General features: G+C 32.9%; 4 protein-coding genes across 5 annotated transcripts; all 4 read right to left on the bottom strand.

Moving 5' to 3' along the window:
* Positions 1-4564: 4564 nt before the first annotated feature.
* On the bottom strand, positions 4565-7347 carry LOC110639998 (uncharacterized). Its single transcript, XM_021791132.2, has 3 exons — positions 6583-7347; positions 5168-5229; positions 4565-4969 (listed from the first exon to the last, which is right to left on the bottom strand). Exons 1-3 carry the CDS (start codon positions 6677-6679, stop codon positions 4763-4765), a joined length of 366 nt encoding a protein of 121 aa, XP_021646824.2. The 5' UTR covers positions 6680-7347; the 3' UTR covers positions 4565-4762.
* A 2592-nt stretch (positions 7348-9939) lies between these two features.
* Positions 9940-11377, bottom strand: LOC110639976 (40S ribosomal protein S29). The gene is made up of 3 exons (XM_021791104.2): positions 11165-11377; positions 10498-10597; positions 9940-10149 (listed from the first exon to the last, which is right to left on the bottom strand). The coding sequence occupies exons 1-3, from the start codon at positions 11224-11226 to the stop codon at positions 10141-10143; spliced, it is 171 nt and encodes a 56-aa protein (XP_021646796.1). The 5' UTR covers positions 11227-11377; the 3' UTR covers positions 9940-10140.
* A 1890-nt stretch (positions 11378-13267) lies between these two features.
* Positions 13268-14971, bottom strand: LOC110639975 (uncharacterized). The gene is made up of 2 exons (XM_021791103.2): positions 14702-14971; positions 13268-13725 (listed from the first exon to the last, which is right to left on the bottom strand). The coding sequence occupies exons 1-2, from the start codon at positions 14781-14783 to the stop codon at positions 13544-13546; spliced, it is 264 nt and encodes an 87-aa protein (XP_021646795.2). The 5' UTR covers positions 14784-14971; the 3' UTR covers positions 13268-13543.
* A 3512-nt stretch (positions 14972-18483) lies between these two features.
* LOC110639996 (protein SYM1) lies at positions 18484-21276 on the bottom strand. 2 transcript variants are annotated; one of them, XM_021791129.2, is made up of 4 exons: positions 20637-21274; positions 19745-19976; positions 19026-19150; positions 18484-18899 (listed from the first exon to the last, which is right to left on the bottom strand). In XM_021791129.2, the coding sequence occupies exons 1-4, from the start codon at positions 20952-20954 to the stop codon at positions 18816-18818; spliced, it is 759 nt and encodes a 252-aa protein (XP_021646821.2). In that variant the 5' UTR covers positions 20955-21274; the 3' UTR covers positions 18484-18815. The 2 variants fall into 2 exon arrangements, with proteins under 2 accessions (XP_021646821.2, XP_021646822.2); XM_021791130.2 differs by lacking the exon at positions 19026-19150 and having other exon boundaries at positions 20637-21276.
* Between the last annotated feature and the right edge of the window lie 895 nt (positions 21277-22171).

Genomic DNA, 22171 nt, shown 5'->3' with positions numbered 1-22171 from the left:
TCTCAACCAAAATGAAAAAGGGCTTACCTTTAATTTTTTTAGTCGAATACTGGTCCTAAGGACAGCCATTTGCCATGCCCATGAAGATGAATGGTTCAATGAACAAGTGTGAGGTAGCTCATGCATATCAGAATCGTTTATGTTGGACAATAACACATGCATCCTTGCAAAATCAATGCACTAAAGGACCACTATAGATGAATTCCTTTCTTCTTTAGCACTCAATTCAAAAAAGATTTCTCTAAGTACAATTTACATATGAATAGGAATCATTTAGTTTCTTTTCTTTTATCAAAGACCCAATAAAATTTTCGTTAAATTAATAATCTAATAATTAAATATTTATTTCATAACACACAATAAATTATGAATTTAATGAAAATGAGCAAATTAATGTTTATATATATAATGATGAAACATGATGATCATGAAGAAATATTGCTTTATGAACACTACTTATATGAAGCAATCATTTTAAGAAATATTTATGAGAAGTGCATAATTACCTGGTGGCCAAAAGGATGAAAAGAAGTAAATTAACTAGCTAGATCTTGCTCCACTTGATAAACTTGATTGGTAAGCACACTGTTTTATTGCCAATGAAGGCAAGATTTAATTAATTACAAGTCTCCACTCCTCAACATAAAAGAAAAGGAGGAGCAAAGACCCCCCTGTATGTCAAGCTTATCATCATCACAAAGGCTAATTAAAAGACATCTCTTTCTGGGATGCTGCGTCCCATGCTGTCTGTTTCTGATGATATTTTTTTTCTTTTTCCATTTTCTTTCTTATGGGCTCTTGAACTCTTGGGTCCCATGCCTTCTTACAGTGGCACTGCTACTGTTACTGCCACTGCCACTGCAACTACTCCAGAGATGCATAACTTTTATGATCCAATCCCCTAATCCAGTGTGTTGGTGACTGGGGAGTTTGGACGGTCATAGATCCCTGCCATGATTCCAAGATTGAAAGCTGTGTATTGAATCATGCAGATTCTCATCACCTTTGATTTTTTCATGCATTTTTTAAGTTTTATATATGTGATAATATTCTCCAATATTCTCGTGATCCCATTCCACTTCAGTGGAAAATTCAATATATATGTTCTTAATTTGTTAACTACTGATATAGCTAAAATTTTAACCATGATATATTTAGGTATTGAGTTCGAGTCTCAATCGTGAATTATAAAAAAATTTAAAAAAATTATAACAATAATGCTAAATAGAAGCTTAATATTTGGACATGCAAAATAATATTAGTTGGTAATCGATGGATATTCAAACTTCATAATAATACAACAAACCAAATGTCCATTTCAAATTATAGCAGAGGACTAATGTCAACTATTTAACCAACACATCCATCATTGATCAGACCTCAAGCTTAGAGAAATTTGAACAAAAATGTCAAATTTCTCTTCGTGTTCCTTTCTTGGCAGCTCAAGGACAAGCACATACCATTCACCAAGCAATGTTGTGAGAGAAACTCAGTACACTGAAAAGTTAATAGAAATTTCTTTCCCATATTTGATATATTACACCAAATCAATAAAATGAATATCAAATAAGTATATAATAATTAGAGTACGTGATCATTATTTATTGATAAAATTAACTCTAACACCATACAGAGAAAATAGACGAATCTAATTTAATCCCAAAAGTGAACTAAGGTTTATAATTTTTACTATGAAAATATTTTTAAATTTTGATATCAATATGAAATAGTGAGATTCTTGATATGATGAGTTTTAAGTGATGGATAAAATCAAATCAAGTCATCAAAGTAATTAGTTAAAAATGATAAAAAAGAATAATTAGTTACAAAATCTAATCACTTCTACTTAGTATTAACCTTAATTATTATATAAGGTAAAAAATATTATGAAGAATTTCCAGTGGGAAATGATTAAAAAATTGAAAAGTTGATGAAGACAGTGGCTGACTGCCACTGATCATCCATATCCATAGGCTAAGTCGTTAATAAAGATGACCTTGAGTTTAAATCATATCTTTATTAACAAATGATGAATGTTAGGAGTTAGAAAGCGTCATGACTTGAGCATTACTTTATCTTATAATTGGTTTTAAAGTAAACTAAACCTTAATAAGTAATGTTTGTAAGCTTAAGTACCATAGCCCATGCTGAAAGTTAGGATGAAATGATTTTTTTTTAATTATTATTTAATAATATATTTTAATAAAATTAATTATTTAATTATTTATTTTAAAAAATATAATATTTACTTTCAGTATTTTTTTAGTTCCTCGGCTGTTTATTCCTTCTGCTATTTTAAAGCAAAACTTTTCTTTTAACTCAATTATTCAATTCATATAATTTAATTAATATAATTATTTAATCTTTATAATTTTAAATTTATTAACTATTCAGTATCTATTTATAACTATTTCCTTTACTTTGACTACGTTGACTAATCAAAAAATTAACAGAAAGATTGAGCAATTAAATAATTTACAGACTAAAAATAAAAGATTAAATAATGAATTTTTTTTATGATACATAAACTAAATAATTAATTTTATTAAAATATAATAAGTTTACCCACTTTGTTTCTTTAGTCTTGGTCCCATTGCTTTATGATACTTCTTTCTTTCCACTATAGCAAACCCACAAAGAAGAAAAGGAAGAGTGTGACAGTAGAGACTCAAAAAGATAGTCGAGTTCCCTTTTGCAATTCTCATCATGGCTTTCAAGCTATTTCGTTAATTATAGGGACTTTTTTTTTTCTTTTTTCTAAAAAAAAAAAAGAGACAGATCATGAGGTAGATGAGTTAGTGCACTAGCTAGGTGAGATGTTGATTGATGGTATAGTAAAGGAAGAAGAGAAAATGGGTGGGTAATAAAATTAGCTTGAAGAAGAAGAGAACACCCTTCAATTTTTGGGTCTATAACCAATGAGGTTAGTGAAGGGATTATTCCACTTTCCTTCATTGTTGGTGTGGTTTAGCTTTGGGTTGGTCATCCTACAGATAAGCAACTATTCATACTTGATAATCAATTCATATATAGGTCCCTTTCAGAGTGCCACCATGATGATTACTATCTCCATGTTTTTAGCTTGTTCCCTGCTACTTCCCCATTAGATATTTATCTTATTATCCTTCTCATGATATATTAGGCCATATTTGCAAGCAACATCCATAGCGTCAATAGGAAAAGTTTTAAAAAGTACACTATGTAGGATTATTCATATACATCGATTATTCATTATCATGAATAATTTCTTTAGTCAATATTGCAAAGAGAACGAAAAAAAAATGTGATATAATGAGGTTAGTATATAACTAGTAGTGGAAGTTTTTATAGTCAATGAGTTGTGGTTTAATTTGTTGGATTTTCAGCACCATGGGAAGGAAAGAGGTGTAACAACTAGCAGACCCAATAAGGGCGGGTTAAAATTGGACTAAAATCGGTTAGATTTCATTTGGAATTGAAATTAGATAAGAACAGAAAAGACTGAATTGATGAAAGCGTATTTGAATCGGATTAAAATAGACTCGGTTAAGGGCTGATTCAAAATTGAAACTAAAACTATCAAATCTATTTTTGATTCGAACAGTATGTGAATCGGATCAAAATAGAACCGAATGGTTTTAGGCTGAAATTTTTTTTTTCATTTAAAAAATTGAAAAAAAAAAGTAATGAAATGTTCTATTTAGACTAGATCGAACTAAAACTAGAACCATTGAGGGTTCACGGTTTTTATTTTGGGCGGATTCAAACCAAAACTGGCTCGTCGGCCAGGGCTACATCGAAAGCATATTAAAACCAAACAGTTTGATTTCAGACTAATATCAAATTTAAAGAAAAAAAAAATCGAAATTCAACCATTGAATTTACCTAACAAAAACAAAATCAAAATGGATTCAAATTGAAATCACTGATTTCAATCTGATTTGACCTGTTGTCCAGCCTAGCAGCTAGTACAGATTTGCTACACAGCTGGGAAGAAAAGGTAGGTGTAATTGTAGAAATGTAGATGCAATTACTTTGATGAAAAAAAGAGTTGAAAGTTCCATAATTAATGATTAAAGTAGTTAGATGCCGATGGAGAGTTGTTAACATAGCCCATCACATTAACCTCAGCCATTGATGTCATAGATTGATGTCATAGATTATGGTTAAAGGCTATAAACAATAGAATTTTAACTAATTATCTCCATTTATTTTCATAGTAATTTTTCACAATTAATTTAACTTGATTTAATGATTAAAGACATATTACTCACTCAATAGAGTTAGGTTTGAGTCTTCACTCCTCCAATCCTCCTAAACAAAAAAAGAAAATCAAGAATCTAAAACCTCCCTCGCCAAATTACTTTACAATTATGATTCTTGTCTAGCTTAGACACAATCCAAAACCTGCAAGAAATATGGAAAGGAACTTTTCACTGAATAAATTCTCCTAATAATCACATTGTTCCCAGGTGTATAAACAAATATGCAAAGAAACCTAAGTTAACTTTTTTGAGTGTATATACTCCATTTGTATAAATTATTGAAAGGAAACAATTTTATGTGAAAGCATAAAAATCCCACATCTGAAAACAATTATTTCATACTTAGAAATAGTCATATTCCCTTAAAGAAACATAAGCTAATATCCTTTCAGGGATAACTTAAGCTGGCTAATGCAGATCATACAATAAACAGGTAATAAAAACACTACATCCACACTAAGTAACTAAAATTCTTCGTGTTATTAGCATACATCCATTTGGAGAAATGGAATGGCAAGCTAGTTAAGGTAGCCGACCTTCTTGGGAGGAGCAGGACTTGGTGGAGGATGCTTGGGAATATATGGATTCAGGGGAGTGCCGTGCTCGATGGGTCCAGGTTTTATGGAAGCCTTTGAACTTGGAGCTGGATCAATAGGATGGTAATCATCTAGAGTCAAGTTGCGAGCATCATTGTTCTTGTCAATTTTGCGATTATAGCTGTTCTCCTGCAATTCCAAGAAAAGAAAAACCCAGCATTCCCAGTGTTAATTAATTAGTCTGCTACTTGTTAATGATTAAATGAAACAAGAAAAAATCCACATTGTGGCCTTTAAACAGATTATGCACTGCCTTGCCAAAATTTTGCAGACTGAATCAAAAGATTTTTGTGGATTGTTGTTGTCATATAGGTATAGAGCATGTACCTTAAGCTTCCTGTTTGTTTCCGTCATTATCATTCTACTGCTTCTGTCGGTGAAGACCACATCTGGAATAAAACGGTGTCAGCATAATCATTGGAAGAAGAATAAACGTGATTTAGTAAGTGGTTTTTGGCCTAGTCTATAGCTTTGCCATTCTTCTGCCATGAATGAGTCCTGAAATTATGTTCATTTTATGTCTGAATTCAACACATGGATTCAAGTTAATATTGGTCTACCATCACATCCACACCCCTGTCATGTGTTCTGCAGGCTGTAGCTTTACTGATATTGTTTACAACAGGCCCCATATAACATAAAAATCAACTAAATGAAGTGGGAAAACATATGAATACTTACCGCTGTTATTTAACAAACGAACTAGGATGGGACCAATGAATGCGAACAATAGCAAAGAAGTGAACAAATGAATGACGATTCCTCCCTCCCCAGATCAGAGCATGTTATCATGCATCACTGAGAAGAGGACAGATGATAGAACGCATTCAGAACAGCAAAATACAGAAAAAAGATCACCAATAAAAAGAATCACTTCGCTGGACTCTGAAACCTGCAACTGAGCAGTAGTTTTTTTTGCAATATAACAAATAACTAGGACTCTCTCTTTACTTGCTATTTAGTCCATAAAATGCCTGGTAAAGAGATTCTTCCATGCATTATCTCAGGTGTCAGATGAAATTAGTCCCAATTTCAGAAGCATTACGTGTTCTGATAAATGATGATAAAGCAAAATGTCCTTGGCTCTTCATGGTCTTATAAACAAGGGCCAATGCAGCATCCTGAGAGAAAACTCTACAGACAGCGTTGCTATTGAATGAAAGCCTCAAAGTTGCAACCTTCTGGTTGCAAAAAAGAAGTTTATACTCTCAGTAGTCCAACCAAAAAGTGATCAATCACAGAAAAAATCCTTGTATTTTTTAGTAAAAAAATTGATTCAAATGCATTAGATAATAATTGCAGGTAGTAGGAAAGAACCAGCACTGCCAGCTCAAGTTATACAAAGGAAACTCCTCAGTGAATTTATAATGATTTAAAGTTCAAGTATCAGTAGCATATGATGATGTTTTAAATTTGTTGAACTTCACGAATACATCAAATTTCCACTGTATATGATTAAACCCAAATGAGTAAGCAAATTGTAGGAGAGTAATATTATCAATCGGTTAAAAATTGATGAGAGGCAAATAAAAACAGCTGAAATTACCACAAGCAAAAAGGCATGCAATTTCAGACCCAACAACCAAAACAACATATAACGACAATATGAGTTCTCATAAGTGATAAGACCCTCTGAAAGATGATGTTTTGCCGACATAAGAACACAAACACAGTTATTGTCCTTGCATATGGTAATTTACAGAAACCCACAAGTGAAAAAACAGTTAGGTAGTACTATTTACCAGATATTGACAAGGTTGTTGTAGCGAAAGAGAAGTTAAGGAACATTAAAGCTGTCCCAACCACTAAGTACGAAACCCAGAGCCCAGAAGCCTTCATAATGAGAAACAAACACGGGCAACTCGAACCCCAAATGCAAAAAGAATTGCTCCAAAAAAAGAGTAATTGTTGTAAAACCCTTGTAAGCAAAGCAACTTAACCCATGAGATATTTGACCAAAAAAGAAGAGAGAAAAAAAAAAAAGAAAACCGCCGGCCTTTCGTCACCCAAGATTGAGAGAAGACCAGAAAATCCGTGGAGATAAAGAGACTCAAGGGGCCATGTCTATGAATGAACGTATAGGATATTATCTTTTATTATGGTGGTAAGTGAAGAATAATAAAAGAAAGCATGTGAGCCTCATTCTCTTCGGTGCTGGAAGATGCAGGAAGGGAGTAAATAAGGATCGTGTTGTAGTGGGCAGCAGAATCAATCCAATGGGGAAAGTATGTGAGACTTTAATGCTGAATTTGAACTGTGCTGGAATGCGAGCCACGGGACATTTTTACACAGTAAAGCGAAAACCTTAGCGCCAACTGCCAAAGTGCTGTGCTTTCCTTCGTGACACGATGCCGTCTTAATAGATTTATTTTCCTCCGCAGGATACATTCGCAGCGTTGTGGCCTGCAGCTCATATCGTAGAGAGCGCCTTTGGCTTGCTAGAGACACGGGGTTCGATTCACCACAACTCCAATTTTTTTCAATGTAGGGAGTATTAGAAAACTTGGAAAGTTGGAACTGAAATTTACACCTTTTCATTTATAATTTTGTTCATTCTGATGAGCAATCACATTTTTCCATCTTAGTTTCAAAATCCAAATTATTAGTGAAAATTTTCAGAAATAATTCAATGGATGGGTGGTTGAAAGATACCAATCGTGCATCATAGGCCCCAGTTTCATAAAAAAGTAAGAAACCTAGCTGGCTATCATTGAAAAGTTGGCACATGCCACCGGCATTTGTTCCATATTTCTTGATTTAGTTCTCAACTTTTGTATTCCACACTCTAAAGAGAGCAGTATGGGCTATGTTCTTTGAAGCATGGAAGTAAGAATGGCTTATGAGACAGACCCGAAAATTCTTATATTAAGGTCAACAAGAAAAGCGATAAATGAACAAGAATTAATCAGTTTCAGCACTGTCGTAGAGGGACAATGTTCTCTTGCCTTCTGCTCCAATTCAGTTCTTCTTCTACAAGTTAAACTACCTGCCACGGAGAACTTAACCCGCTCGAATGAGCCTCTGCATCTATAAAACTTAAATATCCCGATAAATTCTGGCAACCGTCTGCAGTTACTTTTTTACACTTAATTTCAATTTAATAAAATAAAATTTCAACTTCAATTTTATTTTAGAAAAATCACATGCCTATAATAAAAAATTTTTACATTAAAAAGAATAAAATTATACTTTTATTCTCTTTTCCTTTTTTTTTCTTTTATTTTCTATAATTAAATCAAAATTTATTATTTATTACAAATTAATTTCTAACAATTTGAGAACAATAATAAAAAAAGTTCAAATTTTTTAATAGTATTTTATTAATATATTATATTTTTATAAACATTTTAATTTTTAGGAAATATTTAAAAATAATAAATAATAATTTATATTTATTTTAATTAAATATTAATTAAAAAAATAACATGAAAACCTACTACAATAAGTTAAAAAGACTTTTCATAAAGCAATACTAAAGTTAAATAATTTTTTTTAATAAATTAAAATTGAGTAACAACTAAAATAACCACATAATTTGAAATTGGAATATCCACAGCTCCCAAAACACATCACCTATAAAAATGAGTTGTGACAAATATATGGGATAGGCCGAGCATTCGTTAATTGAATTCTACGCTTAGCCCACAAAATGGCCCAAAGGTTAAAAAGGAACCACCCCTATATCAAGAGCAAAAAGCCCAACAAAAACAGCATGTCCCATTCAAAACCACATTTATTTTAATGAATTTTTTCATCCTCCAATTTAGATCCACAAAAGGCAGAAAAGGCAACCCATCATAGGACTGCTATTGAGAAAATTATATATTTAAATAGGCCTCTGAATCTATAAAACTTAAATATCCCGATAAATTCTGGCAACCGTCTGCAGTTACTTTTTTACACTTAATTTCAATTTAATAAAATAAAATTTCAACTTCAATTTTATTTTAGAAAAATCACATGCCTATAATAAAAAATTTTTACATTAAAAAGAATAAAATTATACTTTTATTCTCTTTTCCTTTTTTTTTTCTTTTCTTTTCTATAATTAAATCAAAATTTATTATTTATTACAAATTAATTTCTAACAATTTGAGAACAATAATAAAAAAAGTTCAAATTTTTTAATAGTATTTTATTAATATATTATATTTTTATAAACATTTTAATTTTTAGGAAATATTTAAAAATAATAAATAATAATTTATATTTATTTTAATTAAATATTAATTAAAAAAATAACATGAAAACCTACTACAATAAGTTAAAAAGACTTTTCATAAAGCAATACTAAAGTTAAATAATTTTATTTTAATAAATTAAAATTGAGTAACAACTAAAATAACCACATAATTTGAAATTGGAATATCCACAGCTCCCAAAACACATCACCTATAAAAATGAGTTGTGACAAATGTATGGGATAGGCCGAGCATTCGTTAATTGAATTCTACGCTTAGCCCACAAAATGGCCCAAAGGTTAAAAAGGAACCACCCCGATATCAAGAGCAAAAAGCCCAACAAAAACAGCATGTTCCATTCAAAACCACATTTATTTTAATGAATTTTTTCATCCTCCAATTTAGATCCACAAAAGGAAGAAAAGGCAACCGATCATAGGACTGCTATTGAGAAAATTATATTTTTAAATATACTAATTAGAGAGTGTTAAAAATTAATTAAAAATTAAATTTAATCAATTTTAGTCATAAAATACTAAAATAATAAAATAATTTTTTTTCAAACTACTTTTCTCAACAGCATCTAAAATTAGTTTCAGACTCTGTAACTCAATGCCAAACAGGACTATAAATGATTCCAAAGAAACACAGCCCCCCCTCCGCATCTAAAATAATAATTTTATTTAGAAAATTAGTTTCAAACTCTGTAACTCAATGCCATGCAGGGCTATAAATGATTCCAAAGAAACACAGCTCCCCCCCCCAACTAAAAGAAAAATTAAAAAAAAAAAAAAAACACAGAGAGACAAAGAGCCCAGCCCAACCTAAAGCCATCAGAATCCCTATTCGTACAGCCATCCATTTTAATTGTGAAAACGAAGAAAATTAATTGCTATAAGCAAAGCAAAAACCACACCAAAAGAAATAATCTTCAGATATTCTTAAACAAAATTACTTTGTGTTCTACTTAAATGTTAAACAGCTAACAGTTTAATAATAACTTCTTAATCCAGCAATACATTACTGAAGAGAACAAAAGGAAAAAGAACAGAAACTCTTTGAATCATACTTCAGGGAAAGCCACAGGCAATGCATGTGTGTAACAGATCCTTCAAACATTCAGCGATACTGGAAACACAAAGCAAACAAAAATAAGTTCCTCAGTCCTCACTCCATTAAACAAGAAAATGCAGCAGTAATAATGCCAAATATCTGGTCAGTTTCCACAATCCAACATTTTCAGTATTATTCTCCTCTATGATGCTTCTAAATTTGAAACGTACTACCCAAACTTTTGATAAAGGAAAGTATGTCAAATACACGCAAAAAGCTTAAATTGAATCACTAGCAAACTTTAATTAGAAAACTGTGGTATCTAGTCATTAACATGGTCAATTAGCCAACAAAGCAATGCAGAAATAAAACACTGAACCAAACAAACATCAATGAACATAGCGAAATATTTTCAAATCTTACCTTGATGAATCCAATTTCCTTGGCATTGCTGCGGAAGCACTGCCTGCAGCACATCAGCCCATATTTCCTGATCAATCCATGAGGGTTTCCACAAACCCGGCTACAAAAAATAACAGGGGTCCCGAAATTAAAATTGGCATAGATATAAAGAGATGAAAATATCAGATATCATTACAATTGAGCATAAAACGCAACTATATACACAAAGAATGGCTAACACACTGAGATCATCGTACACAAGAAAAAAAGGCATAAAAGACAAATCCAATCATCTGCAATCCAATCCACCTTTGCAAAATTTCACTCACCCACTCCAAACTTGAGGAAGAATTCCAAAAGCAAATTATTCTTCAGTAAAAGGACAAATAAATATTAAAACATAAGCATAATCAATTGTTTCCCACAAGCTAGGTCCCAGTTAAACCTATCTTAACACTTCCAATCGTTATCGCTAATTCGCTTCTACCCTCGTAAAATTTTTAATGCCAGCAATAAAGTGAAATCGATACCAAATATGCTAAATCGATTGAAGTAATCTAAACATGAGGTCTCTGAACAAAACCCTAATCGCATAATCAGAGCCCGTAAATTCTAAAAGAGAAAATAAACAAGGCAGAATCAATTAGAGGCGGGAAAAAGATCAAGAGCTGAAAACCAAAGGACGTACCAGGCACGAGAACCGGGACCATAGGTCTTCGGATGTGAGTTCCAGATATTTGAATGACCCATTGTTTTGGAACGCTTGAGAGAAAGAACGACTCGCTGCTTGCCGCCTCACTATGCCTTGCAAAAACCCTAACTGTGGGAAATTTATAGAATACTATACGATGATGAGAGAAATTTTTGCTTTTATAGGTCTAGGTCGAAGCACGTAACTATTGTCTGTGTACACAAAACGCACCGCCTCGGTCAAACCGACTATACAATTTAATGGGCTCAGCCCATGGCTCAAAAAACTTCTATAAGTTACTGCGGGTCTTGCCCCAAACATTGTATCTTTCTTTCTATAAGAAAAAAATTAATTACAAATTACATAGTTATACAATTTATAATCTGTAAAAGTCAATTATAAAATACATTTTTATCAAATATAATCCACCATATTTTTTTTATAAATTATATATTTTATTAATTTTAATTAACTAGAAAAATTTTGATAAAAATTTGTTACAATCCCACTCTAAAGAATAACTTTAGTTTTAGATTAATAAGTCTCTAAGTACTCCCTTTTGCAAGTCGATTTTTAAGTTTGAGTTTTACCTATATGACCTATCCTTATATCAGCGATTTGTAAAGCTCAACTATTCATTTCAATTGACAGCAAAGTTAGCCCCATCTTGCGATATCCAACGCTTGAAGTGTTGGCCCATAAAGTAGTAATTCACGGAGTAGTAGCTTAGGCTCATTGTATAAGAATAAGGGATCCGATAAGTAAAGTACTAGTCGTGACAAACATAACCATGACCAATGAAAATATTAGTTCTTCAAACATAGTGTATCGCTAAGAAATAATCTTAATATGAGATTAGTAAGTTTCTAAACACCATCCTCTTGCAAACCGCTTTTTAAGAGTGAATTATACCTGCATATAACTAGTTCCGCCCTTGCAATCTGCCAAGGATCAATGCTTTTCTTGCAAAAGTTTGGTAGGAAACTCTTTGTAGCCAATGGATGATCTAAATCTTTATAACTAATCCTTATTACTCTCAGAAGGGACAAAAAAGTGAGAATTAAAGCACCAAAGTCTCTTGTTAGCCCTTAACTGTTACCACCAACCAGTGTACAGACCACAATCCATGGTGTTAATGCTTGTCACATGGCAACCTTAACTGTTAGGGGACAACAAATTTCCAGCAAGGTACTATGACATTTAATAAAAAAAAGAAATTGAAGATTGTTTTAGTCAATAAATTGGATTCTGATATCAAGATTAACGACAATAAATAAATAAATAAATAATAGTTATGGCATGACTGGCATTGGATAAAAATTAAATGATGTAGCCTTTCCATCGGCAACTTATAATTGCAACAGGTAATGATACTAACTGTTGCTCAAAAATAGATTAACCATCATCAAAGACCTCAATCACCAAATAAAGTTGCTATCAATGATGTGAACAATTAGGGGGTTAGTCATTAATCAGCTTGTTTAGAATGCATACTATCTACGCTATGCAGGGGATGCAGTTTTCCATTGAATGATTCCACTGGAAGTCAAAAAATCCAGCAATGAATGAGAAAATATCATGGTCTGATAATGAAAGAGAAAGAAAGTCCTGCCATAGAGTGTATGGAGCAGCATTATCAACATCAACTTAAGAAAACCAAACGAGCTTTTCATTGCATGCATCAAGCTTACATCAGATACCAAATCAAAATTTAATTCGCAAAAGATTGGCTCAGTATAGATGGTACTCTGTCACAAAGCCGTTTACAAAGCACGCTTTGAAATCAATTTGAGTATACTCAAAAAGCATATAGGTTAAAGAGAGCAAAAGGAATGAAAGAGAAGATGAAGAACTAAAGAACCCTTCCATTCTATAGAAGTTTTCTGCATAGTACCAGAATTCCTGTATGCTAAAGCCTTGTTACACTTCACTAGCCCTCCCCCCTACAAGTTTCTGCATTTGTGATTCTATGTAATGTGATTAGTTCAACTGAAAAGCAGTAGAATGCTAGAGAAAAAGAAAAGAATTAGAACAAAAAGCAAATTCATAGATCTACAATGCAGTAAATAGCACAAATGAACTTATTTAGAACACAGAAAATAGCACAAATGTACTACAATACACATATATTGCATATGCCACTAAAAATTAGTTTATTCCAGTAGATAAAACAGAGAGATAAGGATGAGATGGGTTGTATCCATCTAAATGGGGGCAGATTCGATGATATATACAAATGAACGACAGAAAAATAAACAAGACTATCTCATATATATGGAGCCTTCCTTTCTCTTTTATTATCAGCTGACATGCACATCTCACTCGATTCAAATGCAGTGGATGACTGTTTACTCAGAAGTCTCACAAACGAAATGATCAATAGCTGTGGCCAAAATATGGAGTGCACCTAGCCCAGCTAAAGCAATCCCAAAAGCTTCTCTTCTTGTTCCTCCCTGAAAGCTTAGCATTTTCAGTTTCATTTCTTTTCAGCATCTCCCACATAACACGAACATCCTCATATTCACAAGCTCTTACATCATGATGCAGCTTGAGTAACCCTATCATTTTCCCCCAGAAACATATAAAAATTAAGTAAATCAAAACATATGCTACAAATCAAGAAAATCATCAAACGCAGAACACACTGGACATTTTAAGGAACTTTAATTCTCCAAAAGAAACAATGTGTATATGTTAAGTCATTTCATCAAAACTGGGAATCCCTCCCCCAATCCTGTAGCCCTCATGTCGCTGAGCAATTTTAAAATAGAAAAAGATGGACATAGCTACCATGATCTAGTGCGCAAACAACTTCTAATTTGAAAACAAAGGATGTAAAGGACCAGGGTTTTGACTATTGCTACAAATTCAAGTTTGGCTGGCTAGCACAATATGACAATAGCAGTCTGCCACCTCCCATCAACCAGTGTCAAAAAATTTCCCACAGAAAGAAAAAGGATATCACAAAATTGCAAATAATTTTTTTAATGACAGTGCTATTACTCATTTTATATTCAATTATGCATTTGTTGGAACTAATTCATAACTGAAATGAATTTGAATTCAGCTGGATCTATTTTTTGAATTAAACTTGTGAAACCAGTACTGATAAGATGAAATTAAATTGAAATAAAACATAGATTACAAAAAAAAAAAAAAAAAAAAAAAAGAGCACAAAGGCACTGCAACTTTCACCAACAACTTCTATAACTACACCGGGACCCAGCGTCTCATCAGCTCCCAAGAACCACCGTAATATGAACTAATCCCTCCCCCTGCCCCAAAAGGGGGAAAATATGAAATTTGAATTCAGAAGAGAGGAAAAAAAAATAAATGGCTCAACAAAATTTTAAACTTGAGCAATTCAAATGAAGACCTTGTGATTGAAAAACATTCCCATCATTGTATACAATATACCACCAAAACAATCAACTGATAATGCCAGACGAGCAATAAGTGTCCCCTAAAGTGCGTGATAGAACTGTGAGAAGAGCAAATAAAACGCACACTAACTAGCAGAGGGCGAAGAGTTACCTCGTTTGCGAATCCCAATACGAAAAGCGACGCCTTTCCAAACTCTTCGCACAGGATGGATCACCTTATCCCACCATTCCATTTTCAACTACAGAATAGGCTCTCCTCCGGCTAAAGGAGAGAGGAAGGGACAGATCAAAGGACGAAGGAATCCCAAAAACCCAAACAATATATAAATCTTTTATCTACATGTGTGTATATATAATAACAACAATAAGCAACAAACTTGCCTGCAACTGGCCCCTCTCACTGTCTTTCCTCTCTCTCTCCCTCTCTCACAGCCAAATTACTGAATTATTTGCTTTATCTACGTATCCGGGTGACGCTATTGCGTCCTCTAACGTCGCCACGTGTCCGTCGGGACCGTGCCCGGATCCAATGCTTAGGTCGCACTGGTATCGACGCCTTCTGGTAAACTAATTGATGCGGTGGTGACTTCTGCTCACCACGTGGAGCAAAATGATAGGAGTTCACTTTTTGAGATCGTACGGCCATGTGAAGATATTATCTCTGTGGGACCTCGACTGCTCCACAACGTTCTTAAAAGGACCCACGTTTTAATATTAAGAGGTAGAAGATATTTAGATCCCACTCTCACTAAAACGCGTGCGATAAACTAACTAGCTCTTTACGTAGACGGGCCACACAGATGATCATAGGGGCGGGGAATCTTGTGGTGGAATAAAGAGAGTTGAGTTGGTCGTGCTTGGTAATGTCAGTGGTCACGAGCGAGAAACGTGGCATTCCAAGACGGGTTGGTCGGGGAAATTATATCACCAACGTACAACGGCACGCGAGGAGTTTAAATGGAAAATCTACGTTGTGAGGACCCACCAAGGTCAATGAAGGGCAATGGGAGTCCGACATGTGGTGACTGCAGCCGGGACCACCACTTTGAGGTGGACCGCGGACTAGAGGAGGTTGCTAACTTTTTCACACCAACGACGTGCACTCTGAACCAAAAGAACAAATTTCATTCTCCCTCCTAAATTATTGTATGTAAATTTTAAAAAGTTGTTTTATTCATCCTTATATATTATTTTAAAAATTAAAAAATATATATTTTTTAATTTTATTTTTATATCTGCTTAAACATTAACTTTTTTATAATTTTCTAAAATTTATTTTAATATTTTTAATTAAATAAAATAAAAATAACTTAATTAAATTAAAAAATATTTTATTATAATTAGATAATTTAATCATTGTGCTAAAAATTTTAAACGATAAAAGTGGATGAAACGAAAGGAGTATAAGTCAATGTCCTTTTAAAATAGTAGTATGTTTATTAACTTGCTAATACCCATAGTTAATATATATTGAAAAATTAAAATCTATTAATTTCAAGAATGATTTAGCAAAATGAATTATTTAATTTTAAATTAAATAATATGAGTGTAAGATATATTAAAAAATTAAATAAAATTTATTATTTTAATTATATTAAATATATTTTTCTTAATCCATGTAAAAATAAAATAAGTCTATATTTATACCAGAGAGTAGTGAAAAGGAACTGCTATCATTAATAAGTGGTTCAATTAATTTGTAAGATCAAGAATTTAAATTTTAAAGATATCAACTAGTGATTGGATTAATGATATGGAGCTGATATGAAGTACTTATATTCATTTTTTTCCCCCAAAACTCAAAAACCAGGGTACATCTAGCATTCAATCAAAGCCAATAAAACATCCAAAACCCAAAATTTTGGCATTAAATTGACTTTGGTTTTTTGAAATTAGATCATAACGAAAAGCAATTAAAAAATGTGCATGTTTCAAAAAATTAATTATATTAAAAGAAAACGTTTAATAATACATCAGAATCGATTGTTTGCTCATTAAATAAACAAGCAGCGCATCTCTTCCCTCCGCCCCATTGGCTCGCCGGTTAACATCGCGCCAAAACATGTCTTCCCCATCATGCAATGATTCTCACCTCTTTGCTCGACACATCAACCCTTCCAAATGGTTTTGCCCACTAACAAAAAGTAACAGGGTCCCAATAACCTTCCGCTATCCAGTTGTAGTCTGGGAAGGAATAATTGCCAGATTTTGGTTTTAAAAAAGAAGAATAATAAAAAAGGCCCTGCCACCATCATTTTCTAAGCAAAATATTTGATCCCTTGCAAGTTTTGGATGTAGCAGCGCTGTTAAAACATCAGTTGATGGCACACATGGCCGGTCCGAGTTTATATCAGAATGAATCTTATTGAAATTAAAACCAAATTGATCAAACTCAGAATTGATGACAATTATTTCAAATCTTATTGAAATCGAACCACATCCATTTTGACCAGTTAAGTTCAATTCTAGATAAAATTGCAAATTTTCACTTCATGTTATCAGATTTAACCAAACCAGATAAATCAGATTAAACTGAATCGGAATCAATTTAAAACCAAACTGAAACCAAGATTGAAATCGAGGGAACCCTTCAATTCGATCCTAAATCGCCAGCCCAGAACTGGACTGGATCCATGCCTAGTTGATGGCGATACGTTCAGGAAATAACGTTACAACAAAACTTAGGAGCCAATTCAGTGTGCCAATTCACCTTTCGTTACAAATAAGGAGTTTATTCAACAGCAAACAAGCGTGTTAAATCATCACCATAACCACTATCCTTTGTATGCATATAGTATCAGGATAAATTTCTAAATTAAACTCTTAAAAAAGGAGGATAGTATGAGAAAACATTGAGATGAGCAAATGAGCAAATTACCATATTGAAGTGATGAGATCTGTCTAATTTGATATTTGATGATCCAAACATGATTCAAAGAAACTAAAAAGCATGATTACCTGCAATTATTATGTCAATCAGCCTTTATTTTGGCCAGCAAGAGCATGAGATTATGAGATAGGCAAACTATTCCTAAACCAACTGTAGTCAAATCTAGAAAACTAATCAATGCTTAAGTTTTCAAGCTCACAAAAATTCCCACAACACATTCACATGCATTCTCATCGTTTGCTACCTAAATCCAATAGAAGATTTTTTTTTTTTTTTTTTTAAATAAAAGAACAATAAGAATGGACAAATATTAGTAAGCATTAAGAAAATGTTAACAAAATAAAGAGATAATAGAAACAAGCCTGGATATCTAGATGTTTAAAGTTAATTCCACTTTTATCAAAGACAATGACATGACTTTTTGAAAGGGAACTGGAGTGCTTGAATCTAAGTACTCTCTTCCTAATCCAAAGAAAATAACTCTTCAATCCAACTCACCTTAACTAATCCTTAATTCTAACTCAATTAAGCCTAAACTGAAACAATGTTTAAAAAATAATACTGTGGAGATATGAACTGGAAAAAGTGGAGGAAAATTGTAGATTGGCCAGTAAGATCTCTTTTCCACCAAAATTTGTAGTGAAAGGCGGACAGTCACAAAAGATCAGCAAAACTAAAACCGAATATAATGTGTTCACAAATACAAAATTGTTTATCAGCTTTAAGAAAAATATTTTAGCTTAATCAATAATCCTAAACATGAATTCTAACAATTTTCAGAGCCTCAACACATCCAATAACACTTGTGAATCTAGATAGAAATGGTATCGTTTGGACAAAACACCCATTATAATACAAGAATAGATTGAGTGACGAAAGCCCCAATAAAATAACTCTTAACAGCTTCTCAAAAGATTTTGAATCATGTTATCCCTCATAAAGTCATTATTCTAAAATCACTGCTCATAATCAACATTCCGCACAATATTCCATATGCATAAAATTATGAAAAACAATCTTCTAGCTGTTATGAGAGGGAGACGAAAGAAAACATATGTATTGCATGCTAGTAATCCAGTCAACATCAAAAGCAGAATTTGTTAACTTGCATATGCAAGAAGCTAGAAGTCAATTATCTGTCGTTGAAATGCATTTCAAATCCAAAATCTAACCAACCGGATCCGGACATTAAATTCATAAAGAAACTGATTATCTATAACTAAAAGAATACCTACCAGCAACAATAAGAAATTTAATATTAATGATTAATCTAGAACCAGCAAGATGGGTCGCACCAGTCAGGTTCTTCTCCTCTTTCTTTAGCTAACTCATAGTGCGTACAAGCTGTGGATGATTTGAAGTAAAATTCTAAAGATTAACTGGTGATCACTTTTTGTAAGCTTGCCATGTATGTTAAATAGATTGTCCATAGATATGCACACACACTGTTCACCAATGGCTGCCAACAAATGCCAAACGTTAGGTAAGGGAAAAATGGGTGAAAAACTGAAGTTAAGATTAAAGCAATGAAGTCTCCAAATTGGATTACAAATTCTTTTGACAATAAAGATTCACCAAAATGTACCTGTAGATGAACTGGAACAAATTTGTATGTAAAAAAATCACAGAATGGCCAATACAAAAGACCATTTCTCAATGTTGGGAGCACATCACGCTTCAATCTAGCAACAATCTCATCACCACTTTCACCTTAGTTTCACACCAACATAGTAGCTTAGAAAGGAAATCCAAATTATTCAAAGAATATCTCACAACCAAAAAAAAATGAAAAATCCAATGCCTTTCAGGTGAGCTGGCATATTTCCCATCTATCAAGTGGAGCATGCTAATTGAAATGAGTTATAGGAAAAAGAAGTAGAAAAGGAAAAGATTTTGTTTATATATATATATATATAGAAAGCCGGCTCATTTTTTTAACATCATAATGAAGTGCCAAAAGCTAGTGAAGCCCTATGTTTGAAGCTTATCTAAATTGTGGTAGCTCAAGCTAGACACCCAAATAGCTTGTCATAAAGCATATCTAGTAACCCATAGATGGAGCCCCAGTAAAATCTATGCCATCTAATTTCATCATTGACCTATGAACCCATTTTCTGAATATAAGAGAATTAAAACTATTGGCACGCCTAGTCATCCATTATGACAACTCTATAAGCTCATAGTGGTCAAGCAACCACATGATGCCCTCTGTCCATATAGAGAGGCTTTATTGCACCCTCTTGGAAAAAGCAGATAGCAATCATTTTAGACACAAATTGTAATGAATATAACAATTTTCTTTACCTTGTAAAGCTGCATTGTAGGAGAAGAAAACAATGGCATTAGCAGGTCCATAAATAGCCTGTCCCATAAAAGTTTTCTTCAAGGTAGTCAACACATCACGTTTTGGCAAAGTTTTTGACATAAGATTGAACCACAGATGCTGTGATGGCCCTAAAATCAGCAACCCATATGCAGCCATGCGTAGTGTCCTTATTAAGTCAAATGAACCAGATCCAGATGATGGTGACAACATCTGAAACATATCAATGATAAATGGTAAGTGAATTATATAACTGATATAGATTTGTTGGGAAAAAAAATAGCTCTTGAAGTTATTTAAAAAAAAAAACAAACAAAAAGTGGGGGATACAATCTTATATAAAAAGAGAGTCCGGAGGTCTTATAAACCAAAGTATCATAAATCACAAAATATCCTAAACCGATAAAGCCAAGCTAGCACCCAGATTTTAACTAATGATAACGACTAATAATTGATCAAATCAAGAAGTATCACTCCCAACACGTGTGCAAATTATCAACGTCACACTAACATCTACTGCAGACAAAGGAAAATACAACCACCAACTAACACGAATTAGACAAGACCGTAATTAAGGACTCAAAGAAGCAAACAAGGGAGATTAAATAATAGGAATGGAGGAAGGCACTATTATCTCTTATAATCATACAGTCAATCTTATACACATCATCTTCACAAGGGAAATGTTGTAGCTCAATGCTAATAATACCTGATACTCGTCATGCAACAACGAAAACCATTTGAATATTAAATATATTTAATCAAACACCTATCGATCGCTCTATTTATAACCAAAACCATTCTCAAATTAGATACAGAAATGCAATGGTGGGTAATCCCACTAAAAGACAGGGCTTAAGGCTTTCGTTTTACCTGAGCGGTCAAGTCAGCAGCGGCGAAAATAAGAGAAGTTGTGATAGTTTTCGTCAGGATTGGGCGTGAATCGAGCTTCCCCAAATACCATCCTATAAATCCAACTTTAGATTTCGAATTCAAAGTCGAAAAGGGATGCGAGGGAAACGGTGTATAGAGAAAGGGAGAGACTTTGAGGTTTATGGTTCTGGTGAATTGCTGAGGAGAGCGAGCGCGACTGTAGAATCTCCATTGTAGGCTTGGAAGGGAAGTTCCAATAAAAAAATTGGAACATAGGTTGCGTTTGCTGATATTTCTTATTGAAGAAATGCTGCTCATTTTGTGGTAGAGGGATTTGGCGATTTTGGGAAGAAAATGATAGCTTCTAAAGAACTCAAGATGCGTCTCTATCGGCACAAAAATTGACAAAGTTTAATTGAATCACATGGCTCTCTAGCAGAAGACAATCCGTCATATGCCAAAACTGCTAATTCAAAAACCATGCATTCCGGTGCCAACGTGGAGGCATTCCCAGGCTGCCCTGAGTCGCGACATAGGCGGTGATGCGTCCACTTCTCAGCTATTTGATTCGGGAACGGGTCTACGTTTTGACGGAAGTATATTTCCCTTAAATTGATTTGCACCAGGATTTTGCTTCTTTTTTTTTTTTTTAACAGAAATAAAAAATAAATAAAATTCATTCATTCTTAAAAAAATATGCAGGTGGGCTGTGATGCGGCACAAGCCCATCCAATAAAACACAAAGAAACTTGAAAACCAACAGCAAAATAAAATTACTATATCTATTTTTTTAAAAATTATTGTGCCTAAAGTTAGAATATGATATATATCTGAAGTTAGAATATGATAGCTACAATTTATTAAATTTTTACTATCATAATTTTTTTATTTAAAAAAAAAATTTAGGACCAATGACCTTCGATTAGGATCAATTAACTCACATAAATAATTAATAATAATTTACTTATTAAGTATTTAGTTTAAATGGTGAAAATTTTATAAGCACCATTTGAATTTATAGTTATTTAAAAATTTAAACAGTTATATGTTTTGTTAAAGTGTTTGTAAGTGTGGTCTTTAAATTAATTTTTAAAAATCATCAAAGTTTATATTTTAAATCTCAAAATTCCTAAAATTTAAATAAAATTTAAATATCAAAATACTCATAATTAATAAAATTTTAACACATGATTATACATTGAACAAATCCATAGTGATCATTTTCATGCCATTCCACCAATAGCTACCTTTCACATCATGGTACATTTTGGTGGAACATGATTTCATTTTCTATAATCTTCATCAATTGTTGGTCTCAAGATCTAGGATTAAACCTTGATCCATCAACTCATGTAATCAATGGTCTCTTCCCATCCATCTCCTCGAAGATGTACCATTTCCAAATCATGGGTATCAAAACACACCCTAGGCCAACTAATGAATGGAACATTCTTATCTTGGAGAAATCAAACCACGTGTCCCAAGAATGAGATGCTTTCTAGCCAAAATTCACATTTTGAAAATTTACACCATCC

This window comes from Hevea brasiliensis, chromosome 12 (assembly GCF_030052815.1).
Source record: "Hevea brasiliensis isolate MT/VB/25A 57/8 chromosome 12, ASM3005281v1, whole genome shotgun sequence".
NCBI classification, from domain to species: domain Eukaryota; kingdom Viridiplantae; phylum Streptophyta; class Magnoliopsida; order Malpighiales; family Euphorbiaceae; genus Hevea; species Hevea brasiliensis.
The sequence above is the reverse complement of the archived record's forward strand: the minus strand, read 5'-3'. Positions and strand labels throughout refer to the sequence as shown.